The sequence below is a fragment of the Dufourea novaeangliae genome, unplaced genomic scaffold (genome assembly GCF_001272555.1).
Source record: "Dufourea novaeangliae isolate 0120121106 unplaced genomic scaffold, ASM127255v1 scaffold177, whole genome shotgun sequence".
In the NCBI taxonomy this organism is placed as follows: Eukaryota; Metazoa; Arthropoda; class Insecta; order Hymenoptera; family Halictidae; genus Dufourea; species Dufourea novaeangliae.
The window spans coordinates 1,302,144-1,329,396 of record NW_015374070.1 but is presented as its reverse complement, the minus strand read 5'-3'; the positions used below and the strand labels follow the sequence as shown (position 1 = coordinate 1,329,396).

At 33.5% G+C, this 27,253-nt stretch overlaps 1 protein-coding gene across 2 annotated transcripts; it reads left to right on the top strand.

Moving 5' to 3' along the window:
* Nucleotides 1–3,780: 3,780 nt before the first annotated feature.
* On the top strand, nucleotides 3,781–27,017 carry LOC107190403 (syntaxin-binding protein 5-like). 2 transcript variants are annotated; one of them, XM_015579198.1, is made up of 10 exons: nucleotides 3,781–4,172; nucleotides 11,172–11,288; nucleotides 11,621–11,740; nucleotides 12,705–12,830; nucleotides 13,957–14,166; nucleotides 14,559–14,667; nucleotides 22,979–23,062; nucleotides 23,390–23,485; nucleotides 25,557–25,681; nucleotides 26,388–27,017. In XM_015579198.1, exons 1-10 carry the CDS (start codon nucleotides 4,088–4,090, stop codon nucleotides 26,648–26,650), a joined length of 1,335 nt encoding a protein of 444 aa, XP_015434684.1. In that variant the 5' UTR covers nucleotides 3,781–4,087; the 3' UTR covers nucleotides 26,651–27,017. The 2 variants fall into 2 exon arrangements, with proteins under 2 accessions (XP_015434684.1, XP_015434685.1); XM_015579199.1 differs by lacking the exon at nucleotides 22,979–23,062.
* The last annotated feature ends 236 nt before the right edge of the window (nucleotides 27,018–27,253 follow it).

The following is a 27,253-nucleotide window of genomic DNA, read 5'->3' as shown; positions in this document are numbered from 1 at the left end:
TTCGAATTTCTTTATCGATATTGACTGACTGTTATAAAAGACTCTGCATAATATGTGCTAATATTCCACATAGCAAAATTTTATAGACAGGTATTCCTTGAGAAGAAGAAAATATTATTTTTAGTCACTGATCAACTGATCTTTTTTTCTGTAGCACGAAACTCACCTTAAACAACTGTATTTTTGAACAAGAAGTTCGCGGCTAGTCTAGTTTTTACCGAGAGACATTATCCAGTTAGCTGCAATCGATTTTTTTTCATTTTGAAGCAATTAAGCACAAACATTTTAGAGGGATATATGTTTCTTTTATTTTTTTTTCAAATCTTATTTACAAGGAGTGAAATATCCCTTCGACATGCTAAATTTTTACTTCACAAGCGAGGATTTTCTACTTCATAAACACTAAATCCACTAAATAATACAAACTGTAGTGTTTTGTTATAATATTTTATTTATGATATTTTATTCAATATGTTGTGAAAAAATAAGCCGCGAGAATAATTAAATTGATTCAATTTCGAATTAAATAACTTCAGTCTGCTATTGTAAGACATTACCGTAGCGTTTTTAGGAACTCTTATACGTTCCCAAAAAGTACAGAGAATGTTACTTTTATATATTCGGACAACGTTCAAGAATGTTGACACAGGACGTTCTCGGGACGTTCCACTTTGTAAATAGGACCTTCCTAGGACATTTATAGATCTTAACGAGGACGTAGTGGAGGTATGTGGACCTATTCAGGACATCCTCCGTATGTACCGAACATCCGGAAAATACGTTCTCCGGGCGTACATAGGACGTTTCTGTGCTATTTGGATTAGTCGATTGCAAGTGAAAATACAGAATTTTTTGAGATTCCTACCAAAACATAACGGGCATGTATAAACTTATAGATTATAGAGACATGAACTTTTCGGTTCACTTAATATGTTCAAACTAAAAAAAAATTAAGCAATGCATACGCTAAATATAATAAAATTTCTAAATTTATTACAATACAGACATGAAATCGTACTGTTGCAAATATTGTTATTACTCGCGGTACGGTGCGACGTCTTCACGTAAAATAATGCAGAGCAGAAAGATTATTAAATCATTAAACATGAAAAGAAACATGCTGTAGGAGGAATAAAATTTTCATTTTTTTTCTGTCAATATTACTAGGTTTTATGTAACATACGTTTCTGTATAATGTTCTTCAATATCAGTTTAATTAATTTTTTCTAACGAGTCAATAAGAAATGTTTTAAATAAAAGTAAACAGCAAAGGAGGTTAGTAAATTTTATGAAAACTTATGTACAAACATATTTTTATAAACATGCTTTCTACGTACTATGCAATTTTGGTTAAACAAATGTTCCTGTAAACCTTATAGTTTCGAAGATATCTGAGGTAGTTATAGTTATTGCTCCACCCTCTACAACGTAATTTATTAAGTGTAATATTTCAATTATATTACGTGGTGTTAATATAATGTATACTAATTGCTTTTTCATTTGTGATCATTTATCCTTTTAGGGCGCAATTCAGGGGATAATTATCGGATTCCATTTAAAAACATTTCAGTTAAAATATAAATATATTATACTGCTTTTAAATTATAACTGGCTTGCATAACTCTGTATGGGAATTTTGCCTTAAATAATATAATTGTTATTATCATCATTTGTTTAACAAAATCTTCATGGAACATAATTTTTACTCCCAAAAGTAACATCTAGAAGCATATGTAAGATGTCACTGCATTGTCAAGTCACGCCGTTACTTGTTACGATTAATTGCGAATACTGTGGATCGAAAACCGTACTAATTCGACAGATTTTTCCTTTTCCTTATACCTATTAGTCGAAACTCGGTTGGCCAAACCATCCAAGACGTCACAGAAATCAATGACTATACAGGGTGTCTTTCAACTGATGGCACAACTCGAAAGGGGGTGATTCTATGTGCAAAAGTAACAAAATGTATAATAAAATTTTTTCGTATAAGGCTTTCATTTTCCAGATAATCGAATTCCCAAAGTTTGCTCAGTACGCGTGCAATTGAATAGGGCTTAGCTAACACGTCTCTTCATTACCACTAGGCAAGTGAACAAATAGTTTTAAAAGAGATGTCCACAATGTCACAAATGAATGTGTTTTACAATTACAGCATAAGGCTTTAAATTCCGTTTTTACTTATTGTAGAAATGTTTCGACTTATTCCGAGTACATACATGTTAGATGAATGAAAGAATAAAATATCTTTTATACAATGCTTTGTTTACGAAATAATTTGTTTTGAAAATTCATATAACATGTATTTACATGTGTATGTATTTGTGCTAACACTAAGTATATTGAAACGGAATGTAATGAACAGAAAGGTTAGTTCAAATTCGATCGTCTCGAAAACGGAACATCATATGAAAAAGTGTTATTCCACATATTTGACTTATTTTTGCATGCAGTATCATATCCTTACGGGTTGTAATACCAGTTCGGAAACACCTTACATAAACTGTGTGAGCTCAGAGTAGTCATCTTGAGGATGAAAAGATATAATATTGTCCTACGTCTAAAACGCTTCCTTTTTGCATTTAAAAATTGGGTAACTAGATAAATTTTCTTCAATATCAGTGATGCTTTAACTAGCAATAAGATCTAAACTGTAAAAATAATAAGACACAATATTTTGTTACATGAATTGTCAATAGACATCTATCATTACACTGGTATCGAACATCCTGCTTTATACGGATGCATTGATTCTAAGACATTATGTACAGAAATCCGAGTTTTAATTACTACAGAATATTATTCTCAATTGCTAATATTGCACATTTCTGTACAAAGCATTAAAACGTTATAAAGATTGCCTTAATTTTTGTTTCTTTTTTATGAAAACTTTAGCAATTGTTTGTTATTAATGAGATTTTTCTAAATGAAAATGGTGCCCAGCACGGAAATATGTGGTCACCTTCAAATTACAGTTACTATTTTCTTAATCAAATAATAGTATAATGGAAATTCAGTATGTTTGCCACATTTGAGCCTGATGAAAATAGCATAAAACGGTCGAAATCAATATAGAATATTGTAAAGAAACATGTGTTATTGATTTGCTTGTAAATCAACACTGAATTTGCGAAAATATAATTGATTGCACATTAATAAATTTAACAACTGTAAGTATTTTATCTGGAATGAATTTATTTTTATGCCAATGCTGCTGAAACATCGGGTAATGATGTCTCACATCTACCTAAAACAATTCCTTACAAACTTAAAAAGAAGGCGTTTATAGTATGGCAACATAACATTTTTCTATCCTCATGGGTGACTAACCCGAGTTTCAAACGACCTGGCCAATTTCGTTGAGCAAAATTACCTTCGTTGCAGGAATTGATAAAAACTTTCAGATCATAAGCATCGTCAACTCCATAAACACCAAAATGTCTTCCGAAATGATCCGAAAATATCAAGTCCCGACAGAGTCGTATTCATAAACAACGAACGGTAGAAATTCGTGAACGTAACAGAAACAATGAAGATTGCAGCCGTGGGACACCGTGAAACAAATCAGTGGTGTTTCAGTGTAGAAACGAATCTGAGCAAAACGTATCCCGATCGCAATTCGGGTTATAATGATAGAATTTCAGTTGGAACCGAGACTGACTTCCTCCATATTTGATCTGTCGCTCATTTGTAGATGAACGGGATGTGCATGTTGCCGGTTACGCGACGAGGTACATTGGTCGTTGGTGGTAGTGGTTGCGGTGAAAGGGGTGACAACGCCGATAATAATAGCTGTAGCCCCTGTGGTTCGACTGGTGACGTTGGTGGTTGCAATAATGAGACCAGTACCGATGTCTCCAGCCCCCGATCGGCTATTCGAAATACTAATACCGGCGACGACGATCTCGGTGGCTCGATTGCGAATCCACGAAAATCCCTAAACATAGAGCCACGTCAGTCCCGTGCTCAGGGTATAAGAAAGCTCCAGAAGTGTCTGAGCACCACCACCAACTATTACGAGGTGGATTCCTCGTCGTCGAACAGCGTCCCAACAACCTCGCTATTCTCTGGTCACCGTAGCACTGAGATGCGAGCCTGTCCGTCGATCGGTCCGCAAGCTTCTTTGAACTACCAGACTATCCTCTCCAACACCAGACAGTATAACAGCTTCGGTAGTATCACTGAACGCAATTTATCACATTTTATACAATATTACTACTATATACGAACTCTGTAGACACGTCGATTTTGTTTCTATGTTACTGAATGAGACAACTCTATATATTCTTCTCTGAGTGCTTATTTTTTTCTTCGTTTCGTTGATGGTTTTTCATTTCTCACTGTCGATAGAGCGACTCTTCTACGATCGGCTATGGTGCAATCGACGGAGGCCAGGGTATTTTGAACGGCGTTACGCTTCGTTCGGTACGCGGGTGTCCGATAAATTGTGTGGTGTGGCATACACCAGGAAAGCAGACAAACGTAGAAAATAGATCTTTGTTTTTTTTTTCTTTTTCTTTACTGATTGCGTAGTTTTTTAAGTGGACGGAATTTCGGGTCTTTCGACAATTACGAACGCATTTTCTATTGATTGTTCTGTATAGATGCAATGTATTTGAGGATATATTTTGTCCAGAGAGTTGTACGATTCAAATGGTGGATAGTTAAGAAAGTTTGTAACGCCTCGAACTTGGGGTCTTAATACCTTTTGTTTTTACTGGAGACACAAAAATGGTTGGTCCGGCAAACAAGTATTGTTTTCGAGGTACACCTTTTTTTTGGCGAGAAGTGCAAAAGAAAAAACATGACTACTGAAACATTTTATACCAGGAAAAAATTTCAGAAAAAAAGATTAACCAAGAAGCTGATTAAAGACTTTCTTTACCAAAATGATAGAAATTTTATATAATTGGTATATTGAAACTATCTGAAAAATATAAAGAACCTATAGAAAAAGGTGGCAAATAAAAATAAGTTACAAAATGATAACCATAGACTGCATTTCTACTGCTGAAAATGGTATGAAACTCTTTTGTCTACACTATTACAAGCATACTACATGTCAAACAATTCTTTTTAACTGTAATTTCAAACTATTGGTGTCTAGGGTATAGCCGTAATATTGGTACAACCGTATATAAGATAATTCTACTGTATTGTATACTGTATTTGTACAAACAGTGCTAATACACTTGAATGGTTTACCTGTGGTTATAAGATTACAGATATGCGTCCTGTATACTAATGAGCCAACGCTTACAATCTATACTTGGGGAAAAATTATTTAGAAAATGCGGACGCACTTGAACAAAGGCTGAAATTTTATTCAAACGTGAAAATTCATGAAAGTGTGGCCTGTGCATGGTGAGGATGAGTGGCACTGCTTTGCAACATTTCTAACAAGCTGGTAACACAGGTTGAAAAATGAAAGGCGACACAATCTAACGTTTTTGAAGCTGAACGGGATATGAAACTTTTATTTTTCAGCAACCATTTGGTGTCGATGGTGACATCGTGTGATGAAGTTAATTTTTAGTAAGTGTTAGTGTTCATTCCTTGTCAAGGGTACCTTTGTTTTAAACTGACAACGTATAATTTTAATACGTACATACATTCCTCAGTTCGCCATTTGACGAGTGAAACGTTCACGCATCGTCAAGGTTATAATAAGAAAACATGCATGAATTGTGTCATATTCCAGCTTTCAAGCTTCTTAAGAAGCAAAACAAGTTTTTATTTCGGCCAACCAAACTATTTCTTTACAATCATGATAATTGTGTAGAATCATGAAACAAACAGTGACGACGCATATACAAAGTAGCTTGCACAGTCTGTAGTGAAACAGATGCACAGTCTTACCCTTATGTTTGAAGCCATGTGTCTCGAAAACTACGCAACCGATGTTACAGAAATTGAATATATATTTTCCACCTATTGTTTTGTGAGGTATTACCTCCAGCCACAATTTATCGAATACCTCTCACATCAGCAGACAATGAAAAGTTAAACAAATTATTTATTTAACTTCGTATACTTACATCTGAATATCGAGACCTGTATCAAGTTTCTCTCGTACTGAGACACTTTATTTAAACTGATTCAGCATTAACTAAATGGAAATTAAAAGTTACATTTGTTCGTTGAAATCTAATAAGTTATGTACTATTTAAAGCTAAGAATTACATATTGTGTGTACCAGTAAGTAAAGGTTATTTTTTTATAAAATGAATATTCATATCTATAGAAATCAAAGATTTGTATTGTTTCATTTATATGGGTAATAATTTTCCACGCAGTTAAAAGTTGAAAAGATATTTTTCAGAGTCAAAATTAAGTATACACCCTACAAAAGTGAAGTTTCGGTGTAATACTTTTGTAGTATCTCACTGTTGTAAGATCATGGTAGTAATACAATTGGATATGATTTTCTTAACATTTTCGGGATCTGTGGGCAGCCAAACAATTCGAAAAAATGAAATTTGGAGCTACAAAATTTTGTAAATATCATTATACATTGTAAATGTATCAGTATGGTTTGGTGCAGCATCACAACTTCTAGTGTAGGGCAGATATTTAAATACTTTTAAATCAAATTCAGCTGCAAGTGCATTCATGGGTCTTTTAGTGAGATCGTGGCCCAAAATATAGAGCAGAGGTGGTTAAAAAATTGTTTGCTGGAAAACACTTTCAGTCAGTTAAGTTCTCTTCTGCAGTCACCAGATCTCAATTTAATAGAGCATCTGTGTGAAATATTGGATTCTAAATTGAGCGAAATAAATACGCAGTGCCCCAAATAAATCTAATTAAATATCTCATACTTTCAAACTGTATACTCACTTTTGGCTTTGACTGTACATATTGCCTAACGATTCAGAAAAGAAAGTACATTACTTATTAGTACACCTAATGAAAGTTCCTATTTCGTAGTTGTCAATACTATAAAAAAAATTCGAGAATTTTGTGGTACAACGGACGAGTAATTGTTTGAAAAATTTGTAAAATCGAGAAACGCCGTTCACAAGATCAGCCCTCCGTATATCGTATTCTTTCCGCTGTGTCTGATTGATAAATACTGTCTGGTCTTTGCTGAGTGTGGATTCGTACCTTCGGCAGACTTTACTTCTCTGCATCGCATCTTTGTTTCTTAATGATCTGCTCACTCGCTCTTGATCAAACCACTATCTCCAAGAACACGAACTAGCACATCATCTAACTTGCGTGATTTCTAGACCTCACTCTGCACACATTCGACGAAAAAAATGTCTTTCTACCGCGTTTCTTTCCGATTTTTCCTCTGTCTGCCTTATTTTATTTCAGTTGACTTTTGTTTTTCTCTAATAGATGTGGCCTAACGATACATTTGAACTAACTTCTTCGCTCGGTGTACGATATATGAGATATACCGGTTACGCAGGGTGTTAATAAAGATCAGTTATATTCTTTAAAGATCGATTCTTTCACAGTGAAATCTATATGTATATGTACAATATACAGTGTTTCCTCTCTATAGCGCACCGGTTCGGGGCTGGCAACGCGATTATAGAGAGTAGTGGATATGATTCTGCGATCGTTACATTGGCTGGCCATTCGCTTCTCTTTTATTACTTCTCACTCGCTCATCACGATCCCTCTCTTAATCTCTCTCGCTCTTTCTCTGTACGGCTGATGCAGATGCAAGGTCTGTCTATTATCAGCCAGCCCCAGACGTGGTGGCGATAACGGTGTGATTTTATGGAAATCGATACAGCGCGATTATAGAGAGAGAAGAGTATATTTTATTTAATTCATGAGTTGTTGTCAAACAGTTTTTATATTTTATTTACTTGTAACTGTTATTATATTACCACATTCAGGATCGAGGACAATTTCACTGCTTGCTATTGCTGCTGTTTACTGTAACATAATCTACGGATTTTGTGCATTTATGGTACATATATGCAGATATGTAGGATACTATGAAACTAAGCTTTTGCAAAAAGAAATGGATTTTTTGTTTTAACATCAAATTGTCAAATTGATGAAGCAAATCTTTCTCTTTTTCTGGTTCCTGTAAAATATTCTATGAAAATAAGAATTTTCATTATAATACAAGTTATGTATATTAGTCTCATTTCTACACTATTGTATAAAGCAGAAATTAACAAGATACTGATTACATTTTTTATTAAGGGTTTTAGAAACTTAACAACTGGAATTACCAACGATTATATTCATTCAATGCGTTTAAATGTACATACTTATAATTCATACCTTCGCAAATTCATTTATAAACTCAAGAATTTTATAAAATCTTATATTCTCAAGTGTTATTTTATATTATACTCTAGTGATTTTGCTTAAAATGTATAAAATCCGTAGTATAGTTAATACTCAATAGCTCAATGTTCTTATAAAATTTTGATGATTGGGATGATTTTTTAAGTAAAAGATAACAAAAGTTATTTTTATATTTTATCTCTATTTTGGTAACTTTTATTAGACAACTGGAGTGCTTTATTGATTGCACAATAACTTAATAGTCCGAATCAAGAAAAAAATTTGATGACTATTTTACATAGTCTTTTACTGGCAGACGATTACACAAATTATGAATTCGAAACGAATTAGTGTAGCCTCTGTTAAAATATTTTGAGTATTTCCTTTAATTATCTGTAAATCAAAAACTGTGATAGGTATTATTTATATTTATACAAAATTTTATACAAGTTTTAGTATGTACATTTTATTCTCTGAATTATTTTGAGTCACAACTTATAAGAGCATCAGTTTTTGACTCTACTGATCATCGAGTCGTCCTGAATGTGTTGTATTACTAATTTTCGACAGTGTACTGCATTATACTAGAATTTATAATTTTTTCAAAATGACTACAAATATCATTATTCAATGTGATACGAAAAATAAATATTTTTTAATGCATGTCCTATTAATTTGTTATTATACAGTATCTGAGCTGTATATGTATGTATACGAGTGTTTCGAAAGTGAGGTGTATTTTAATGAATAGTGGAAATAGACTTTAACTAAACCGTGTACCCTAATTTTTCCTTTAAAGAATCGATCTTAGCCGATATACTTGGATTTTTATTAAAATCTTGCGTGGACGTGCGCGCACATGCGCGTATGTATACCAAGCAAGTACAGAAACATTTAGAGCGTTCAAGGATGTTAAAGAATGCCTTTTAGTGGAAAAATGCATAATCTTATACTATTGCTACTGAAATTTCGTTTCTTTCTATAGAGTGTGAATTGTATGTGCTCATTTTGAGTCTTATATATTTTTAATTTTTGAAATCAGGACTCATCCTTTAAGTTCGAGCTTTGAAGTGTCTTTGAGAGTGTGGAATGTGTCGAACGTGTAATAATTACAGAAATGATAAATGGTAATTAAGGCGAACAGTTTCGTCCTGATGGAATAAGATAATAATCTACAACATTATATTACGTATGGAATATTATAATACAGTGATATTATGTATACCCTTTCTTGCAGTTTAATAGATAGTGAATCATGTAAGTAAACGGGATTGTCCCGATAATCGCGTAGTATAAACTATGAAGTACAATTTCCATTAGTTCAATTATGATACTCGAGTAATACACACCCAGGCAGAATGATTACACGTGTGTAGTGTCATTAAATTTTAAATGATACATTCAGAATTCTCTAAATTCGGTGAACTGTATAGCTGTTCCATTATTCCTTGTTCTCCTCAAAGCATCCTGGTAGTAAACTAAAGACAAAAGGGCTCCATAAACATGATATTAGAAACGAAGGTTTAATAACATAAATGGCATGAATGATATAAAAAAAGTGTTTCTGTTTAAGAAATTAAAGGTCATTTTCTTTTTACTGAGAGTGTTGCGGATTTTTTTAAATTGGTATAACTTATTGTGTTGTTTATAAGAAACTCCGAAATTTGTTCCTTTTTCATTTAACTCCATACTCTATCATTTTCGAAAATAAAAAAAGAGGAGGATGTTTACACAATATCAAAATAAAGAAGAGAAAAATAAAACTAAAAAGAACCAGAAAAGTTGACATTAGTTTTTGAGAAAGTGTGAATGATAAAAACTGTCTATCACGACAGTTGCTTCTATTTAAGTCTGACTTATATATGTCCATAGCATAAGTATCTCAAAGCAAGTTTATCGTACCCTGGTGGATAAATAATCTGACTCATTAATGTATTTGTTAATCTAGTAGGCTTTCGACATAATTGTAGTAATATGTTGTTGTATTTATAACCTTTGTTTTTTTCTCGGAAACTAAGCCTCGTGTAAACAGTAATTAATTTTCAACTCAGTTCCACTATCATTACGTCTATACCCTGTATAGACATGATTCGTTAAATTTAGAGAATTCTGAACATATCATTTAGAAATAATATACCACGCATCCATTTGTCCGGGTGTCTATTTCTATGGGATTAATAATTTAATACATATAAGGTTCCACGTTTCAATTTATAAACGTTTACGAAATATTCCTGTAGGATTTCTAGTTTAATATATTTTTCCTGTGTAAAATTCTATATTACCTGTTCCTTAAAACGTATTGATGATTTTGAAGTTTAACTTACTCATAAACTTTCGCGACGTGTCTGCTTATTTTAGACACAGAGAGTTAAGACTAATATTGTACTAAATAAGTATGTGGTACAGTGTCTGTGATGTTTAACGTCAACTAACGTTCGCCAATTTAATTACAACATTATACTATAAGTCTGTTTTATGTGGCGTATTAACCGATTTTCTGATAAAAGTCAGTTGATTCGATCGACTTGATGAATGTTGAATTGAATGAAAGATTTTATTCTGTGAACTATCCTGTCAAGAGAGATACTAGTCGTGATAGTTGTTGTTGTTGCTGTCGCTGTTATTATTATTATTGTTGTTGTTGTTGTAGTTATTGTTGTTGATGTGATTATTGTTGTTCTTGACATTGTTGCTATTACACGAAAACACTGTTAACATTTTTCCTCCCCTTTTTACACTCTGACCGGCTGACTCTCTCTATCAACGATTATTGTTGACTCTTTAATAAGAATGCTACATGTCAGAGATGTGTACCCTAATAGACGTTGCATGCTGGTTACAAAATTCTACGAAACTCATTCCCTGTTCAATATTTAATTTTGTATTTATTGTTGGGATTGCTGGTCGGGTAGACAAATATGACAGTTCGTTTCAACGGTCAAGGAGCTCGAGCATGTCGTCGCTCGAGAACATCACTACAGAAACCATCAGCTGCCTTACGTTCGCAGATTCCTACACGAAGAAAACTGGTATGTTTTAATCGTTCATGTTACGTGTACTAATAAGTACCTAATCCGCAGTTACCTTTTAATAAACTAATAATATAGTATAGATTCACAATATCTTTTTGTCCTTTACGTCTGCATATAAAAGTGGTGGAGTGTCTTGAAGGTCGAGGACAAATGTCACTTAAACGTTATGTGTTTCTAATTTCCTGTAAGATAAACGTGTCCTAAATTCCTGTAAGATTCGTGATTTGGACGTGAGACTCTATAAGGATCTCCCAATAGATATTGCAGATCAGAAAAAAAGTTTAAATTTATTGGACAGTGTATCAAAAGTTTTTCTTATTGTTCTTAAGATACCTCTCCTGTACCAACACTCTGGATAGGTACATCGTTAGGATCCGTACAAACGGTGATATTTAACACGCCTGTCCGTGGAGAACGGCACGCTCATCCAGTTGTTGTTTCTACATGTAGTGAGTATCACCTGTGCTTCTAATTGTAAGAAGAATATTGACGTTATGCAACATAAATTGTGGATAATTATATAGAATAGAATGTACCTCGCCGATTTCAATGACCTTCATACATGCTATAAAGGTGAATGTCCTGAGTAATTTCATGTGACGTTATATACAGGGTGGCCCACATCACTCTTAACAGCTCAATATCTCGAAAACTATGCCATCGATTTTAAAGTTCTTGGTCTTAAATTGCATGAATTTGAAGGACCTTTCTAACTACATAAACGTGAAGTGGTTCTCCCTTCCCCGTTAAAGGGGGGTGGGGCGGGGATACCTTTATAATTTTAAATGGAACCCTCTATAAAACGTTACATATTTAGATTCTACAGGAACAAACAAGTAAATTTTGTCTGAAACATTTTTTTAGGTAGGTACTTACTTGAAGCGCTCGGAAATTGCGTTATTGAATTATACGCGCTTGAGTTCTTTGCTTATTCGTGAAGAAATAAAATGTTCTTTAAATTAAATGTTCAAAATGTCGACCACGGGCTTGTAAACATTTATTTACTCGAAACATCAAAGTTGTTCTAACATTTGTTAACATTTCGGGAGTCAACATATTCTCTTTTGTCGTCGGCGGTTCAAACATAACGACAAAAGAAAATATGAAACAAAGAATACGTGACGCTTGCGCTTCAGTGGCGTTTATTTTATGGCCATTTTAGGCACATGACGCCTTTAAGCCGTCTTCAAGGCGTTATTGGGCGTTATGTGCTATCTGGGTTAGGACATCGACCAATTATAATATACATATATATATATATATATATATATATATATATCAAGATCATTGAAATCGGCAAGGGATACCCTATTCTATATTATTATCAAATTATGAAATGCGAAAAAAAATATTAAAGGAAATTGATTGTTCTTGTATTCACGCTATATATACACATATGTATTATTTTTGCAGATGGATCTTCTTTTAAGTTAAAAGGTTGTATTCTATTGATGTCTTTCCTCGATTGTAACGGTGCCCTGATCCCATATTCGTACGAGTCCTGGAAAGACGATAGCGCGGAGGGCAAAGATCGGAACAGTATGTTTTAATGCCTATTACATTTATACAAATGTATAAAGTATCTCAAAAATCCCATTGCAATATACTTTTCTATTTAAGAAGTTGCATATACCTACTATGTTCAATACGCTAAATAAAAAAAAATTAAATAATTATACATAGTCAGATAGAAGTTCGAACAACGTTTTTTGTTTCTACTTTTTTGTTACTGTTCTATGTTTTTATTCGCTTATTTCTTGTTTCTTTCCTTCTATTATTAATCTAGAGTAAAATAATGGAATATTTATTCCTCGAAAGTCACCTACCCTTAGATTCACAAATAATAAGTTAATAATAATAAAAACGTGTTTCATTAAAAAAATATGTTAATCTTGAAAATTTATGCAGATGTTCACACACACTGTTTATCTAAAATGTTCGATCTGAAATTACAAAAATTGTTTATAAGATACTGATGTTTTTTTATTATCAGTTATTTAAAGTAGCTTTACTCTCGCTTGTATTCTTCACGTAAGAATTTACAAATCTACATAAAAAAATTGTAAGTATGGAATTCCTTATACAATGTTAAGTTTAATGTGAAATATATGATTTCTTAATGAGGAATTTTGATTAGTTATAGTAAAATTATTCATATTTACCAATGAAACAAATATATTAATACAACTATTACTAATAAACGTTTATTTTTGGATGTCAATTTTTCATTCAAAGCTGCAATCATTTATAGATATGGTGGTTTTAAGTGTCCTTTCTTTACTCAGTGATTTCTTTCATAAAAAATAGTTTACAAACACTTGAATGCAATTTCAATTCGCTATTTTGATTTTTATAAACAATTTTCAAAAATAAATACATATTAAAATTGTAACCCAATTTCACCACGCTCCATGATGTATCTTAATTCATTTGATAATTTCTTTAAGTACTTTCATTGTATAACAAAATCACGCCTAATAAAACATACGAAGTACATTTTAATTGAACGTTTAAGTGATCACTATTGTCAATAGTTCGTAAAAACATAATATATACATACCAATTAGTGAAATTATCATTCCATGTGCAACAACCTATTAGAAGTACGAATCATGAAGAATTTGGTTTCTATAACCATCTAACAATACTTTGTTTTTCATTAAAGAGAGCCAAAGTAAATGTACAAATACCCGAATGTCACCGTCGATGACTACGCAAGCAACTGCAGGCGATGGCTTCGAAGATCGTCAATACGTGGTATTAGTGTCTGAAAAGCAAGCGAGGGTGTTGGCGTTGCCATCACAAAATTGTCTATATAGACATCAACTGGCTGAAACTCATATTGTAATTAAAGCAGAAATTACTACTATAAATGGTAAGTCATTCTTCCTTCAATTTTCATGCATTCACTCATGTATACTTAGAAACAAACGTAAATCGCAGAAACAAATAACATTGAAACCCCATGATAAGTTTAATGTATGTGGTCAAGTCACAAATAACTGTCGCCATAGACATATGAAGGTTCTTTATACAGTAATGAAAGAAATAAAGAAACAGTAAATGTCGGATATATATATAAAAGAGCTTAATGCTTTCTTCTACGCATGAAAAATAAATAAACATTCATATAATTCTATATAACCTTTCATTATTTCAAATACTCTTAAACATTGCGTCAGAAACTTATTGTATGCTATTACACGAAACCTGTAAATTAGATAACTAATGTGACAGAAAACAGGACAATATTTTTCTTTTTTTCAGATAATATTTGTCTCGTATGCTACGTTTCAAATGGGCACGTAGCTACGTATAGTCTACCAAGTCTGAGGCCGCTGATAGACGTAGATTTCCTGCCTCTGATAGATTTAAGGTAAGAGAAAAGAATTATCTCACTAAATTAGCTTTATGGCATTTAATAAAGCAAATATCAATTATACTTGCACACGGTATACAATAATGCACTGTATGCTATTGCAATGATGCAACACTGCAACACTTTCTATACTGCTAACAGTAACATAAAACTCACATTAACAATGACTATTTCTTCTATGAATACTTTCAACTAACTATTTTTGGAATGCAGCTCAGAAAACTTTTAATTCTTCAATAAACATTCTTAATACTTTCTAAAATTTAATTGCTTTATTTAAGAGATTTCAGTAATGCAAATATAAATGCTGTAATTTTTTAATAATAACGATGTTACAATTGCACTATCCCAGACAAAAAGTATTTGATCAAAGAAACTAAACGACTTATAGGAAAAATGATTCTTGTATCGGACATAACAATGATGTATTAATAATAAAAGAAATAGAATAAAATAGTTATCTTTATTTCAGCAGTACATTAATATAAAAATTAAAATCTTTATTTATTTGCAAAATACAGAATAAGGAAGTCAGATAGATATTGCGGCAGCAGTTCACTGATCCTCGAGATGATACAAGCTTCTGATCCTCTTTTTTTTTTCAAATTCTGTACAATATTAAATTACTTCATATTTACAAAACAAGCGTATATACATTTTCTTAATATTTTCATCGAATCGTAGCCAACTCTTCTATCCTATTTTTTTAACTGCATATAGCAATAATTTTTACGATACACCAATATAAATAATTTTTATAGTGATCGTGTTAATCATTTGATTCAGTACTTTATGCCAGGGATAATATACAATAAAAAATTATATACATACAGTATTGCTGTGAGGAAAATTTACAAGCACTTCTAGCAACTAAATATTTCCACTTTAATTACCACAATATAAATATAAAATATAAAATATAATATTTTTACGCGTTCTTTTCTTTTTAATCTTTCTACCTGATTGTCTTCATACATATGTCCTGCTTATAAAGCCATTTTAATTCATATATATTATTGGATTTATTCGTGCATAAGTTATTTATGAGTTGAATTCAACAAAAGTAGACAATATCATTTTTAAAGATCAAGGTGATCTTTACAGGTCACTTGTCATAGAATAAAATTACGGAAACTAAAATATTATCTCAGAAAAGCGGTAAAACTGACAAGGGAACATCCCGAATTGACAGTCGCCGATTTTGATGAAACTCTCGGACAATTTTAACCAACGTTTTAAATATTCAAAGCAGTTCTGCTTGAACTGCCTATTTAATGAAGATTTTACAGTCGTGAATTGGTCGAGCATTGCTTGTTTGTTATGCCTTACCTACATACCGGTCATACCACCTTATGGCAGTGCGCAGTGCAGATAACTTTTATAACTGCAGCCTCAGTTTTAAGCACTTGAAGATCAAACAACAAGGCATACTGTAACATAGTTACCAGAAATCGTTAAAGTGCACTATCTGTGTAATTATACGCATTCAAATACTCCATCTTACACAAAATGCGAGATAACTGTAAATATAATAACTTTTTTAATAATGTAAAAATAAAAATAAAAATTTATCCGTATTTTAATAAAAAGTGCTATTTTTTAAATATATTGTCTAAGCAAATAGATTATTCTGGAATCCAATCATATGGCTGGATTCCTTATAAAAAACACAATATTGTAGTTTACATCGTTTTTGTATCTCTGTTTCCGAGTTATTCGACCGAACATAGCTCACACTCTTAACTTTTAGGGCTGTTTTCACTCCTACAACGTGGATAAGAGCAGCTAAGAAAATACATATCAGATATTTTTATGATAACTACAATTTCACAGAGTTGCATCAAAATCGGCGATTGTCAATTCGAGATGTTCCCTCGTAAGGCGCAATTTTTGTTCTGTAAAGAATTACAAATTTCGAAGATAATCACGTGAAAAGATTAAGTATCATACTTCGCATCTATTGATAACTCTTTCTATAAAAGACATATTTAATCGCCAATTTTTGTCACAACATTGTCTAGTTAAAATATTGATCTTTTTTATAAGTTATTGCTGATTTAGTCGTTAATGTACATACAAGGTCTGTTCCAAAATAACCGAACCTTTTCAAAATAATAAAACACAAGTCATTCTTGGGAAAAAATGTTTTATTTTATTCTAAATACATACATTTTTTTTGCGGCGATATAGCGAATTACACTCCCAAAAAATATATCAAATCACTGCTATATGTCCTTTTGCGGATTCTCTTTGAGAATCCTGGCGACATTTTGAGTGTGTAGAATGTCATCATTACGTATTCCTCTTATGGTTATTTTAAACCGCGGAAAAAAAATAATCCATTGACCAGAAGTAAACCAGTAACATACGACTAGAGGAAGTTTGTGTCCTTATGGACAATTTTAATGATGTTTTCAGATCGATCACCTTGATTGAATTTTAGGTCACCAGTCTCTGAATAACAAACCGTGCAAAAACCTTGCAATGTTTTTACTGTTCAGTAAAAATGCGACAAATGGTGTCTTCTGATAACCCCAGCCCATTGCCCCCAATCGTACCGAACCTTTGATTGAATTTTGATTTCTTCACACAGTTTTTTGATGGTTTCTTTGGTGAATCCCGTTTCCAGACGACCTGGCTGGTCATCAAATTCTGACACAATATCAATCAAGGATATGTTTCTCGACTTTCTTTTTATTCTTTAAAAGTTAGGTTTTTTTAGATCAGACCGTGTATGTATCATTATATTGTGACTGTTATTTTCTCGTGCCTCGTCTTATTCATAATAAATGCATAAATTTTCTACTAACACATTAATTAAGCTAGTTTTTGATATGCATATGAGCACGTGTTATGGTTCTTACATTGATATGGAGAAAGAAGGTTTATTTTAAATACGATAAATGAACACTTTGTCATTATGAATGTGTAGTGTTAAACTATTGCTACGTCTTTAAGATCTAACGAACATGTTATTAATATACGAGTATCGATATGTAGAGAACGTTATATCGACGCTTATACAGTGTATTTCTAAATTATAGGTAGAAATTTAGTCGGTTAATAGAACTCTATTATGAGCAACATCAGGATATTATTCGAAGTTTTATTTTATAAGAAGTATTGTTTTGTGAAATGTGTTACTTTAAAGAGAGGAAGTGGTAGACGTTCATACTTTCAATTTTATTTAATTGCAGTGCATACTATGTACGTCTTTAAAGACCAGGGGTGAATGAAAAGACGATATTGAATAATATTTGTACATAATGTTTGGAGACTAGAATATTTATTTACCAACGATGTTTGTTAAACTTTTCTTGTTTAAAAATTCAATTATTCCTTGACAATATCAGTCGGTAATACAATAAGTGTCGAATTTGACAATAAATTAATGCAATGATTAATATTACGAATGAATACAATAGTTTCAAATTAAAGATAATTTTTTCGACTGTGAATCCTTCATTCATGGTCATAAATTACCATCAGTGAATATAAATGTTTAAAAACTTTTGATACCACAGAATCCGTAAAAATGGTACATAATTTATTAACCGATTAAGTTTCTATCGGTAGATTAGAAATAGTCTATATAAATCTCGCTAATCTCATGGTGATTGCGCAGAAAGCAGCAGAATTTATAATAATTTCGTTGTTCGGTCATGCTACGCGATTATAAAGGGTAGTAAGGTTATTGTGTTTTATTAATTAAAACGGCTGAGAATACTAGCAGCTATACATATAACAATGATAGTGAGGGACAAAACTGAAAAAAAAAAGTTTAAATATTGATTTTTTTAGAAGTTTTAGACTGGAATACCCCCTTAATATTATGAAATTCTTTCCTTAAATCAAACCATTATGTAATCTTATTCGTCTGTAATTTCTTCTTTTCTTATTCCTAATAAAGTAAGCGAGCATATTAATTGTTTAAAATATTTCACCTTCTTAATGAAAACGCTAAAGGTGCAAAAACTTCTTACTTAAAGAGGCAGTGTTAAGAACATTGCAATGATTAAAGGTTAGTTTAAAATAGAAATACATGTACATAAATTTGTCTTCTGTGATAACAGAAATATAAAATAGACTATAACAGAATATTATAATTTAATTTGCTACAGTTGATTTCTTGATTTATGTTAATGAAATATTTCTGATTAGCCTTAATGGGTATCATATATCTATGTACATATAAGCGTTTTAAAAACACGTATAATATATTAGCCAACAATCTTTAAATACTCATATTTATTAAAAGACTCAATAGCAATCTTTATATCTCTGGCATGTAGTCCTTTTAACTCAGTAAACATAAGTCGTTAACTCTTAATAACCACTAGTGTATTATAGCATGCTTTGTTGTAGACTTCTATCCAAGCACTTCTGTTGCATCATGTGAGAGATTCTTACATAGTTGGCTGTATTAGCCCTTTGCGGACCGGGCCGTCTGGCAAGCGAGCGTCGCTGTGGACGAGAGGTATCGGTGCATGCAGTCAAAAAAATATACATGTTTAACGGTTGCGTTATAAAAACTAAAAACATTACAAAAAAATTTAACAAAACTCATCCTCACTTGTTAAAGACTATGTTACTATACAGGGTGAGTCACCTAACACTTTCACCTAAAATATCTCCATGGTTTTTAATCATACGAGAAAATGTGTAAGGAAGAAAATGTTTGTTCCTGTAGGGCAGTTATTGTGATAAAGAAAATTTGTTTCTCAAGGTCATATTTTCTGAAATTTCAAGGTCATCGTTGCTTTTGTAAATATGACGACGTACTTTGATTAGTGCAGCATTATAGCTAACGAAAAGACAAATTCCAGCAGTATGATATAATGACCTTCAAATGACCTCCGAAGGAGTTATTCTTCAAAAAGCATAATTTAAAGTACAAAGACGATGTTCATGCGTGCCGTATTCTAAACATTGAAACGTTGTAGAAAGTTACCTCTTGATTATAAACTGCCGCGCATTTCGCATCATTCGTATCAGTATCATTTCAGTCTTGGTTTCAAAATGTCCTATTCAATTAGTGAAAGGTGTGATATAGTAATCGTCTACTGCGGGTGTAGACACAACGCGGTTGCAGGTTCAATTACAGTATGCAAGAACATATCCTAGTCTGAGACATCCTAGTGTTCCAACCATCTGAAGCATCTTCAACTTCTTTCGAGAAACTGGAAGTGTAGAGAAGAAAAAACGTGTACGAAATAAATCAGAAACACATGTGAATTATGAAATAAATGTTTTAGTTGTCCTAACTAAGAATCCACACATTAGTACACAAGAAATTACCAGACAATCAAATCTTAGAGCAGTGTCGTAAGAATTCCACACTGGCAAAAATGTGTTGAGAAAAAAACATTTTCTTCCTTACACACTTTCTCGTATCATTAAAAACAACGCAGATATTTTACGTGAAAGTGTTAGGTGACGCACCCTGTAATATTTGACAGCATTGACACATTTCTAGTTTTGTGCACCTGCATCGTATGATATTTCTCAAAGCAGTCGCCTATATGCAAGGCCAGTTTAGCCGAGCACGTATCACAATAATATCGTTATTCTCGTCTTTCACCTTTGATTTTTCGGTTGGAGCATACCACACAGTCTTTACTTCTTCCTCTATCGTCTCGATAAATGGTATTTATGTAAAAGGCCGTTCAGCCTTTCTGCTGTACCAGACGTCGATGATTTGTTACGACCTCCGTCACGCAAATCTCAAACTAGTTGGTCTACCAATCAATGTACGAATTTCAAATGTGTCGTTGGTTTCTAATTGTCTCTTTGTTGGCTTAGAAAAAAAAGAATAATTTTCGCCGCCTTGATGTGACGTGCCTTATCGTTCAGAACGATAGATACGCACGGGCGGCTATATGCCGACACGCATCCGCAAAGGGTTAATATACTTAATATTCTCTATTAAATGGTCATCTCTACCTTCTCAAATAATGTCAAGTGTGTATCTGCAGATTCTATTCCTCTACATTTAGCACCTCCAAACTATCGTAGATAGTGAATAATAAGAATATTCATACCCTGATTAGTAGTCACGCTAGCAGTAGGAATAATACTTCTGTTGTGTGCCTTGCAAGTGAAGTTTCTATCTTTATGAAATAATTATATTCTTACTTTCTTATTGACTGCAGAAAATAATAAAAAATAAAGAATAGGTTAATGAAAACGAGGTCATTCTACGCCAAAACAGTCACTTTTTGGTCCGAGAATCAAGAGGCGAATTACATAATCACTTTCCTCATATCAAATTTGTTTAACAAATATGACACATTAAAAGTTTATTATAGAAAATAGTGAATTACCTATTTGTACTCGTTTAGGAATTACTTCCTACAACAGTATCATTAAAATAAAAAAATTAATTCAGTGTTTGATACACTCCCTTGTTTTGAAACAGTAAAAAAAGTAATTGAGTGTTTGAGGTAGTCCCTTGGCATAGTTGCATTTCTTATAAAGATACCAAGTTGTTAGCCCATCGTTTGCAATCTACTATTGCCCCTTACATTATCGAATCCTAACGTATTTAAATGTATAATATACAGGGTGGGGAAATATGTCCACTTTGAATATTGCCGTTATTTGTAATAATATGAAAAAATGTTATATACAAAACTTACACGATATAGAGGGGGCATATTGTGACACAAACATTTTCTGCGTGGGTGAAGGCATAGAGGAGATTTCAAGGTCATCTCTATTTTTTTTTTAATTGCTGTGTTACAATATGCCCCCCTCTATATCGTCTAAGTTTTGTATATAAAGTTTTCATATTATTACAAATAACGGCAATATTCAAAGTGGACATAGTTATTGCCCCACCCTGTATAAATTTGATTTGAAAATAATTTTGACACCTCATCGACAAGGTCATAAAGATATTGTTCCATTTGACGCTATAGATGATAAAAAACTATTTCAACTGACGCTATTTTGCATCACTTGTCGATGAGGTATTCTGCAATACACATAGTGAGGCCCAAAAAGTTTTCAATCTAACCCTAATTTTACGGGAAGAACATTTAAAACACTTTTTTATTCGACAACATAATTTGCCTGCATTGTATCACGTTCGCGTAAATAATAAATAATAATGTTACAGGAAACTAAAATTTAAGAATAATTGTTTTTCATTTGTCTCTTGTAAATTATGATAGAGCCTGAAAATATTCAACTTCACTATGTATATTTGTTTTTTTAAATAAATGTACCGCCACAATGCATGTATCTGTCAATTGAGTATATAGGGTGGTCCACGCAACTGGTGCACCCTGAATAACTTCTAAAGTATGCATTGTATGAAAACATTTTGTATAGAAAAGTTGTATGGTTTGGTGGGATACATTATATAATGCACATATTTTGTTTTATAAGTAGAGGCGTTTCGGAGATTTGAAGGTCAACTTCGTTGTTTTAAATATAATGCTATATCTTATGTTAAAATATCGAACAGCGTTAAATTTTGAGTAAAAATGTTCGGACATAAATTAACCGTAAATCTAATAATTAACGAATAATTTTACTTTGTTTCTTGAAAATGGTCTGTGCGTAATATGAAGTTGGAGATTCAATACCAGCAAAGATTTCCGTACGACTTTTTCCATTCACTAACGTAGGTGTTCGAAATGATGTCCATTCACATTAATACACTGATGTAATCTATTAATCTACAGGTCTGGGTTAGGTTTATTGTTCAACATTATTGTTTTGGAAATAGTGTGCCACTTACTGTCAATTCATGGTACTCAGACGCAAGAGCTTAAAAAATTCTGCGTTAGGTGATGCTAGTGAAAGAAACATTCAGATTCATTTTTGAGACGAGTGATCTGTAGTTTAGGGTTGATCGTGTTATTTCTAATATTTTCACACATAATATTTTACAAATGAATTTCATTATTATTTGCTTACAATTTTGCTAATCAGACTATGAATATTTGCACAATTGACTGTACCACACTCTGTCTAAAAAAATTATTGTACAATAGTGTCAGGTTTCGCAGGCAACATTTTCGTGTTACTGTTCATCTTTATTTCACATGTCACTCTTACATCATGTTAGTTACATACTCAATGGAACAAGGATCACATATTCTATTTGAATACGAGTCTTGGATCATACATTAAATCGTTTTATTGAAACAAACAAGATACATCGATGTTTTCTGGGTTAATGTTAACACCGTGCAAGTAAAAAATCTCTTTTCCACACGTGTACGCTTAACGCTCCGCTTTTCTGGAAGAGTGTAGCGTTAAGCTCTTAATCTCTACTAAGCTCTGTAATCTCTAACAGTTTTCAGACCACAAAACATGGCATTGTAGACCCCATGTTGTCCATATGGGGTCACCAACTCTTTGTTAATGGCGATACCGATCAGTAAGTGATCTATAAAATACACTTCTCATAATATGTATTTTATAAGATATGTGCAATGCCTTGCGTGTTCGATACATTTAATTTCACATGTTTTTCATTCCTACGCTCCTTTTATATTACTTCACGATACTTGTTCAAGCGTCATTTAAGCATTCGCTTCAAACTTTATTACCGTTTTTTATTACGTAATATAGCTTAGTCGCTGTATATATAAGCGTACAGTTTTCACCTTTTGATATTACGTCTTGGTACGTTCATATTTTTCATTGCGTATTTTTACGAAGAATGCGAACATTGTGACGACAGTCCTTTATATATTTTTTACAGAATCGCAAAGACACTTTGCTTCAGCAATAAGGGACATGGTCTGTACCTATCGTCGCCCACGGAGATTCAGAAGTTTTCCGTTTCCAACCAATTTTGGTATGTATTTCCCTTGCTTTAAACATTTGCAAATTAAACATTTTTTTCTCCAGGTCAATTATTTAGTAAAATATTGGGATTTTTTAAGGGGATGTTGGGTAACATTTTAACCTTATTTTATAAAATTAAACAATGGCGGAGTTATATAGCATTGTCTATCGTCATGTCTGGTAGGACCTCGACAGTTGGCACCCAGCAGATCTCCGAAACTATTCGTCCGATTAACTTCACATTTGGACACATTATTCATTATAAAATTGTCTACACTGTAGTCCACGATTTTGTTGATATTTTAATTTATTGAATTTTTATGAATTTTCAAAGTTAATATTTTTTGGTAAAGACGACTTTTTTCTCTGTATAAAACAGCTGTATTCTTATTTTTTTTTTAAATTATTCAAAAATCCCACGAAAGCTATTATTGATACACATCCCCACATTATTAAAATAATATTTGAAACTGTAAAATGGTGCACGCTTTCATCGTGCAGAGGCCACCTGCGGCATTGCCACTTTTCCTGAGTTTAAAATATTAATTTTTCATTATTCTAAGCACGACGCACCTCACCAGAAAATCTAAAAAATTGCAAGGAAAACAATTTTTATTCATGCGTTATGTTGCGATACGAAATCTATGTTATTAAATATAGTCCGATTTATGTCGGGTTTGGACGTATTTTCATCAAGAGAATCTCCTACATTTATTCATAACATTTTTAAGAAAGTACACTGAAAGGAGTAAAAGTTACACAAGGAAGAGATATCCTCGCGGAACCCGAAATTGAAAATATTGGAGCGAAAGAATGACACACGAGCCGAAACTGTCACGAAGTAAATGAGAGCCGAGAGCTTCCCCGGTTTTTAAACAATCCCTTTATAAGTTCTTCCCCCCTTCCTTTATCAGAAAACTTGGATGGTACGGGGTAGCAACAGGCTCTGATACGCGATCATCGAGTCGGTAAGGCAGAATTTTAGAATCGCTGACGTTTCCGTCAGCGTCTCGAGGAAGGTGGACTATGCGCGTAGCTTCCACGTGTCGCTGAATTGACGGTTCTCGTTTGTTCTTCGCGTTTGAAGGTGATCAGAAAATTGTGCAATGAAAAGAGGTTCTCAGATTACAGGATATAACACCTACTATATAATTAGCATTTAGTAAATTATCAATGTTTATGACGGGCGTTATTCATGATTCAATCCAATAATACTAATTGCAAGAATTATAAGTTAAAAATATATGATAAGTATCTATAGTTCATCTTTACCTTGTGAACTTTCAAGGGAAAGATGCAAAGTATAGGTTTAAATATTTATTATACTAAATATCAATGTTTTTTTTATACAGCGTGATCCTCCCGGTGCGCAAACCAAAGGCTGTACCGGTCTAAACAACCGCGTTATTGTCGCGGTAGTCACCAACGAACCCTTCGTTATCCCGATGGTTTTTCCATGTACCGACCCTGCGATACAGATCTCCTCAAAAACCCGACCGTTCGCCGAGACAGCTTTCACTCGGATTCCGAAGGACGCCATGATGTCTTTTCGCGATATCCCGATTTCCCACACAGCCGTTTTCAAAATTCCTAATGTCGCCAAAATGTCTTCCCATAATATCCCTATATCCTAGGTTATCCTTTTCTAAATTCCTTAAACTTAGCGTCCATCCTCTCCATACCGGAACCCCTTTAAATACTAGTCCCAAACAGGGACACAGTCATTTTCCGAACTTCAGCAACATCACAACGTCACTCTGTCCAATTGTATTCATATTTGTAAATAATAGTTAAATAAAACGTATTAAAACCTAATTCGGAGTTACCTCGACGACACTATTAAAGCCGTATCAGCATGCCTAAATCTGTCAGCGGGCTCTTAATGTCGATGACTCCGCTGCACCGATATCGCCCCTACGCCATCGACATATTGCCACACCCATTGGAACATGTACACGCACCGAAACGGTTTTAATAGCGCGGTTCCTTAGAGCGGCACGGCCTTTGATTTTGCGCAGCGACAGGATCACTCTGTATAAACAACATTTTAAAAATGTCTGTTTTAAATATAACGTTTTCAGCGCTGAATTAACTGAAATGATGGGAGACTTGTTCATTGGTCACGATATGCCCGAACCACCGAAAGAAAGCTTCTTTAAAGGCCTCTTCGGCGGAGGATCACGAAGTCTTGACAGAGAAGAATTATGTAAGTTTAAACAATTCATATACGATATGTACCCATAATATGGCGCTTCGTTACCCTCCTTATCGTGGCATTGTTACTTCTACCATTTGATAGTGCTAATTATCAGTAGGTAGCCAAGACAGAAACAAGTCGTTAGAACCGAAACGGTAAATGCCAGAAGTTAATATTGACGAAGTTTGAATCGGGAATTCAAAAACTAGAAACTTCAGGCTACAAAATGGTCGTGTACAATATTTTTTATAACTATTTTTCGCGGAGATGTAGTTATTTGAAAATGTCCCATATTTTCGGCAAATTTTAGTAGTCCCTTAATTTTGACGCCCAATGTATTTCGTCTGCACAATCCGTCTGTCGTTAAAACTACCCCATCGTTTGGAAATTATACAGGGTGGCCCACATAACTCTTAAAACATCTCAATATCTCGAAAACTGTGCCATCGATTTTAAAGTTCTTAATTTCGGGAGTCACTGAAGCGCAAGCGTCACGTATTCTTTGTTTCATATTGTCTTTTGTCGTTATGTTTGAACCGCCGACGACAAAAGGACGAAGAACTTTAAAATCGATGGCATAGTTTTCAAGATATTGAAGACTATGCCATCGAGCTGTTAAGAGTTATGTGAGCTACCCTGTATAATGAATATGTTATTGCTCTGTTCCCATCGTTGTATTTACAACTAATTATGAAACTACCAATGTCGCTTTTAGTCGGCGAGTCCAGTGGGCGAGCATCCCGTACCGTGGCGAGACATATACCAGGACCGAACGCCGGTGCGGAGGCTCTTCGTGAACGCGTAACAACCGCCACGGGCGAAGTGAATATGGCCCATCAGATGGTTTTGGAGCGCGGCGAGAAACTCTCGCAATTAGAAGAACGAACGGCCCGTATGATGAACGAAGCGGAGGGCTTCTCTCAATCTGCCCACGGATTGATGCTCAAGTACAAAGACAAGAAATGGTATCAGCTATGAGAATATCGTTTGAATTCGAACGGCACTTGGTACCGCGTGCGATTGTATTGTAATTTAGCGTTCACACTTCACGTATGAGTTCTGTCCTATTAAAAAGTAAAAATGGAAGCAAAACCGAAGACGAACGAAATTCCAAAATTGGACATATTGTGGACTTTGTACGCACAGAGAGGAAACATATTACACGGAATAAAAGAGTGAAAATCGTGTGTGTATGACTGCGTATGCGTGTGCCTGTTTGTGTGCGTGTGATAGAGAGAGAAAGAGAGTGAAAGAAAGAAAATTAATAGAAGAAAAAGAAAACATATTCATGCGATACTTGTACGAGCAGGTAATACACACGCACATCTTTCAGCGAAATGTATAGAGGACAAAAATATCGTATTATTTATATATACAGGGTGTCCCAAAATAGCTTCGACTCCCGGAATTGAGGGGTTCCTGGGATGATTTGAAACAACTGTTTTCTTAGCGAACATGTTATTCGAGGCTTTGTTAGCGAGATATTAACGAGAAACCCAAGACCAATCAGAGCGCGAATTTGCTGGCCGAGCTTCCGTGGTAATGTTGGTCTATGCGCTGCGACTAGTAGCCAACGCAACT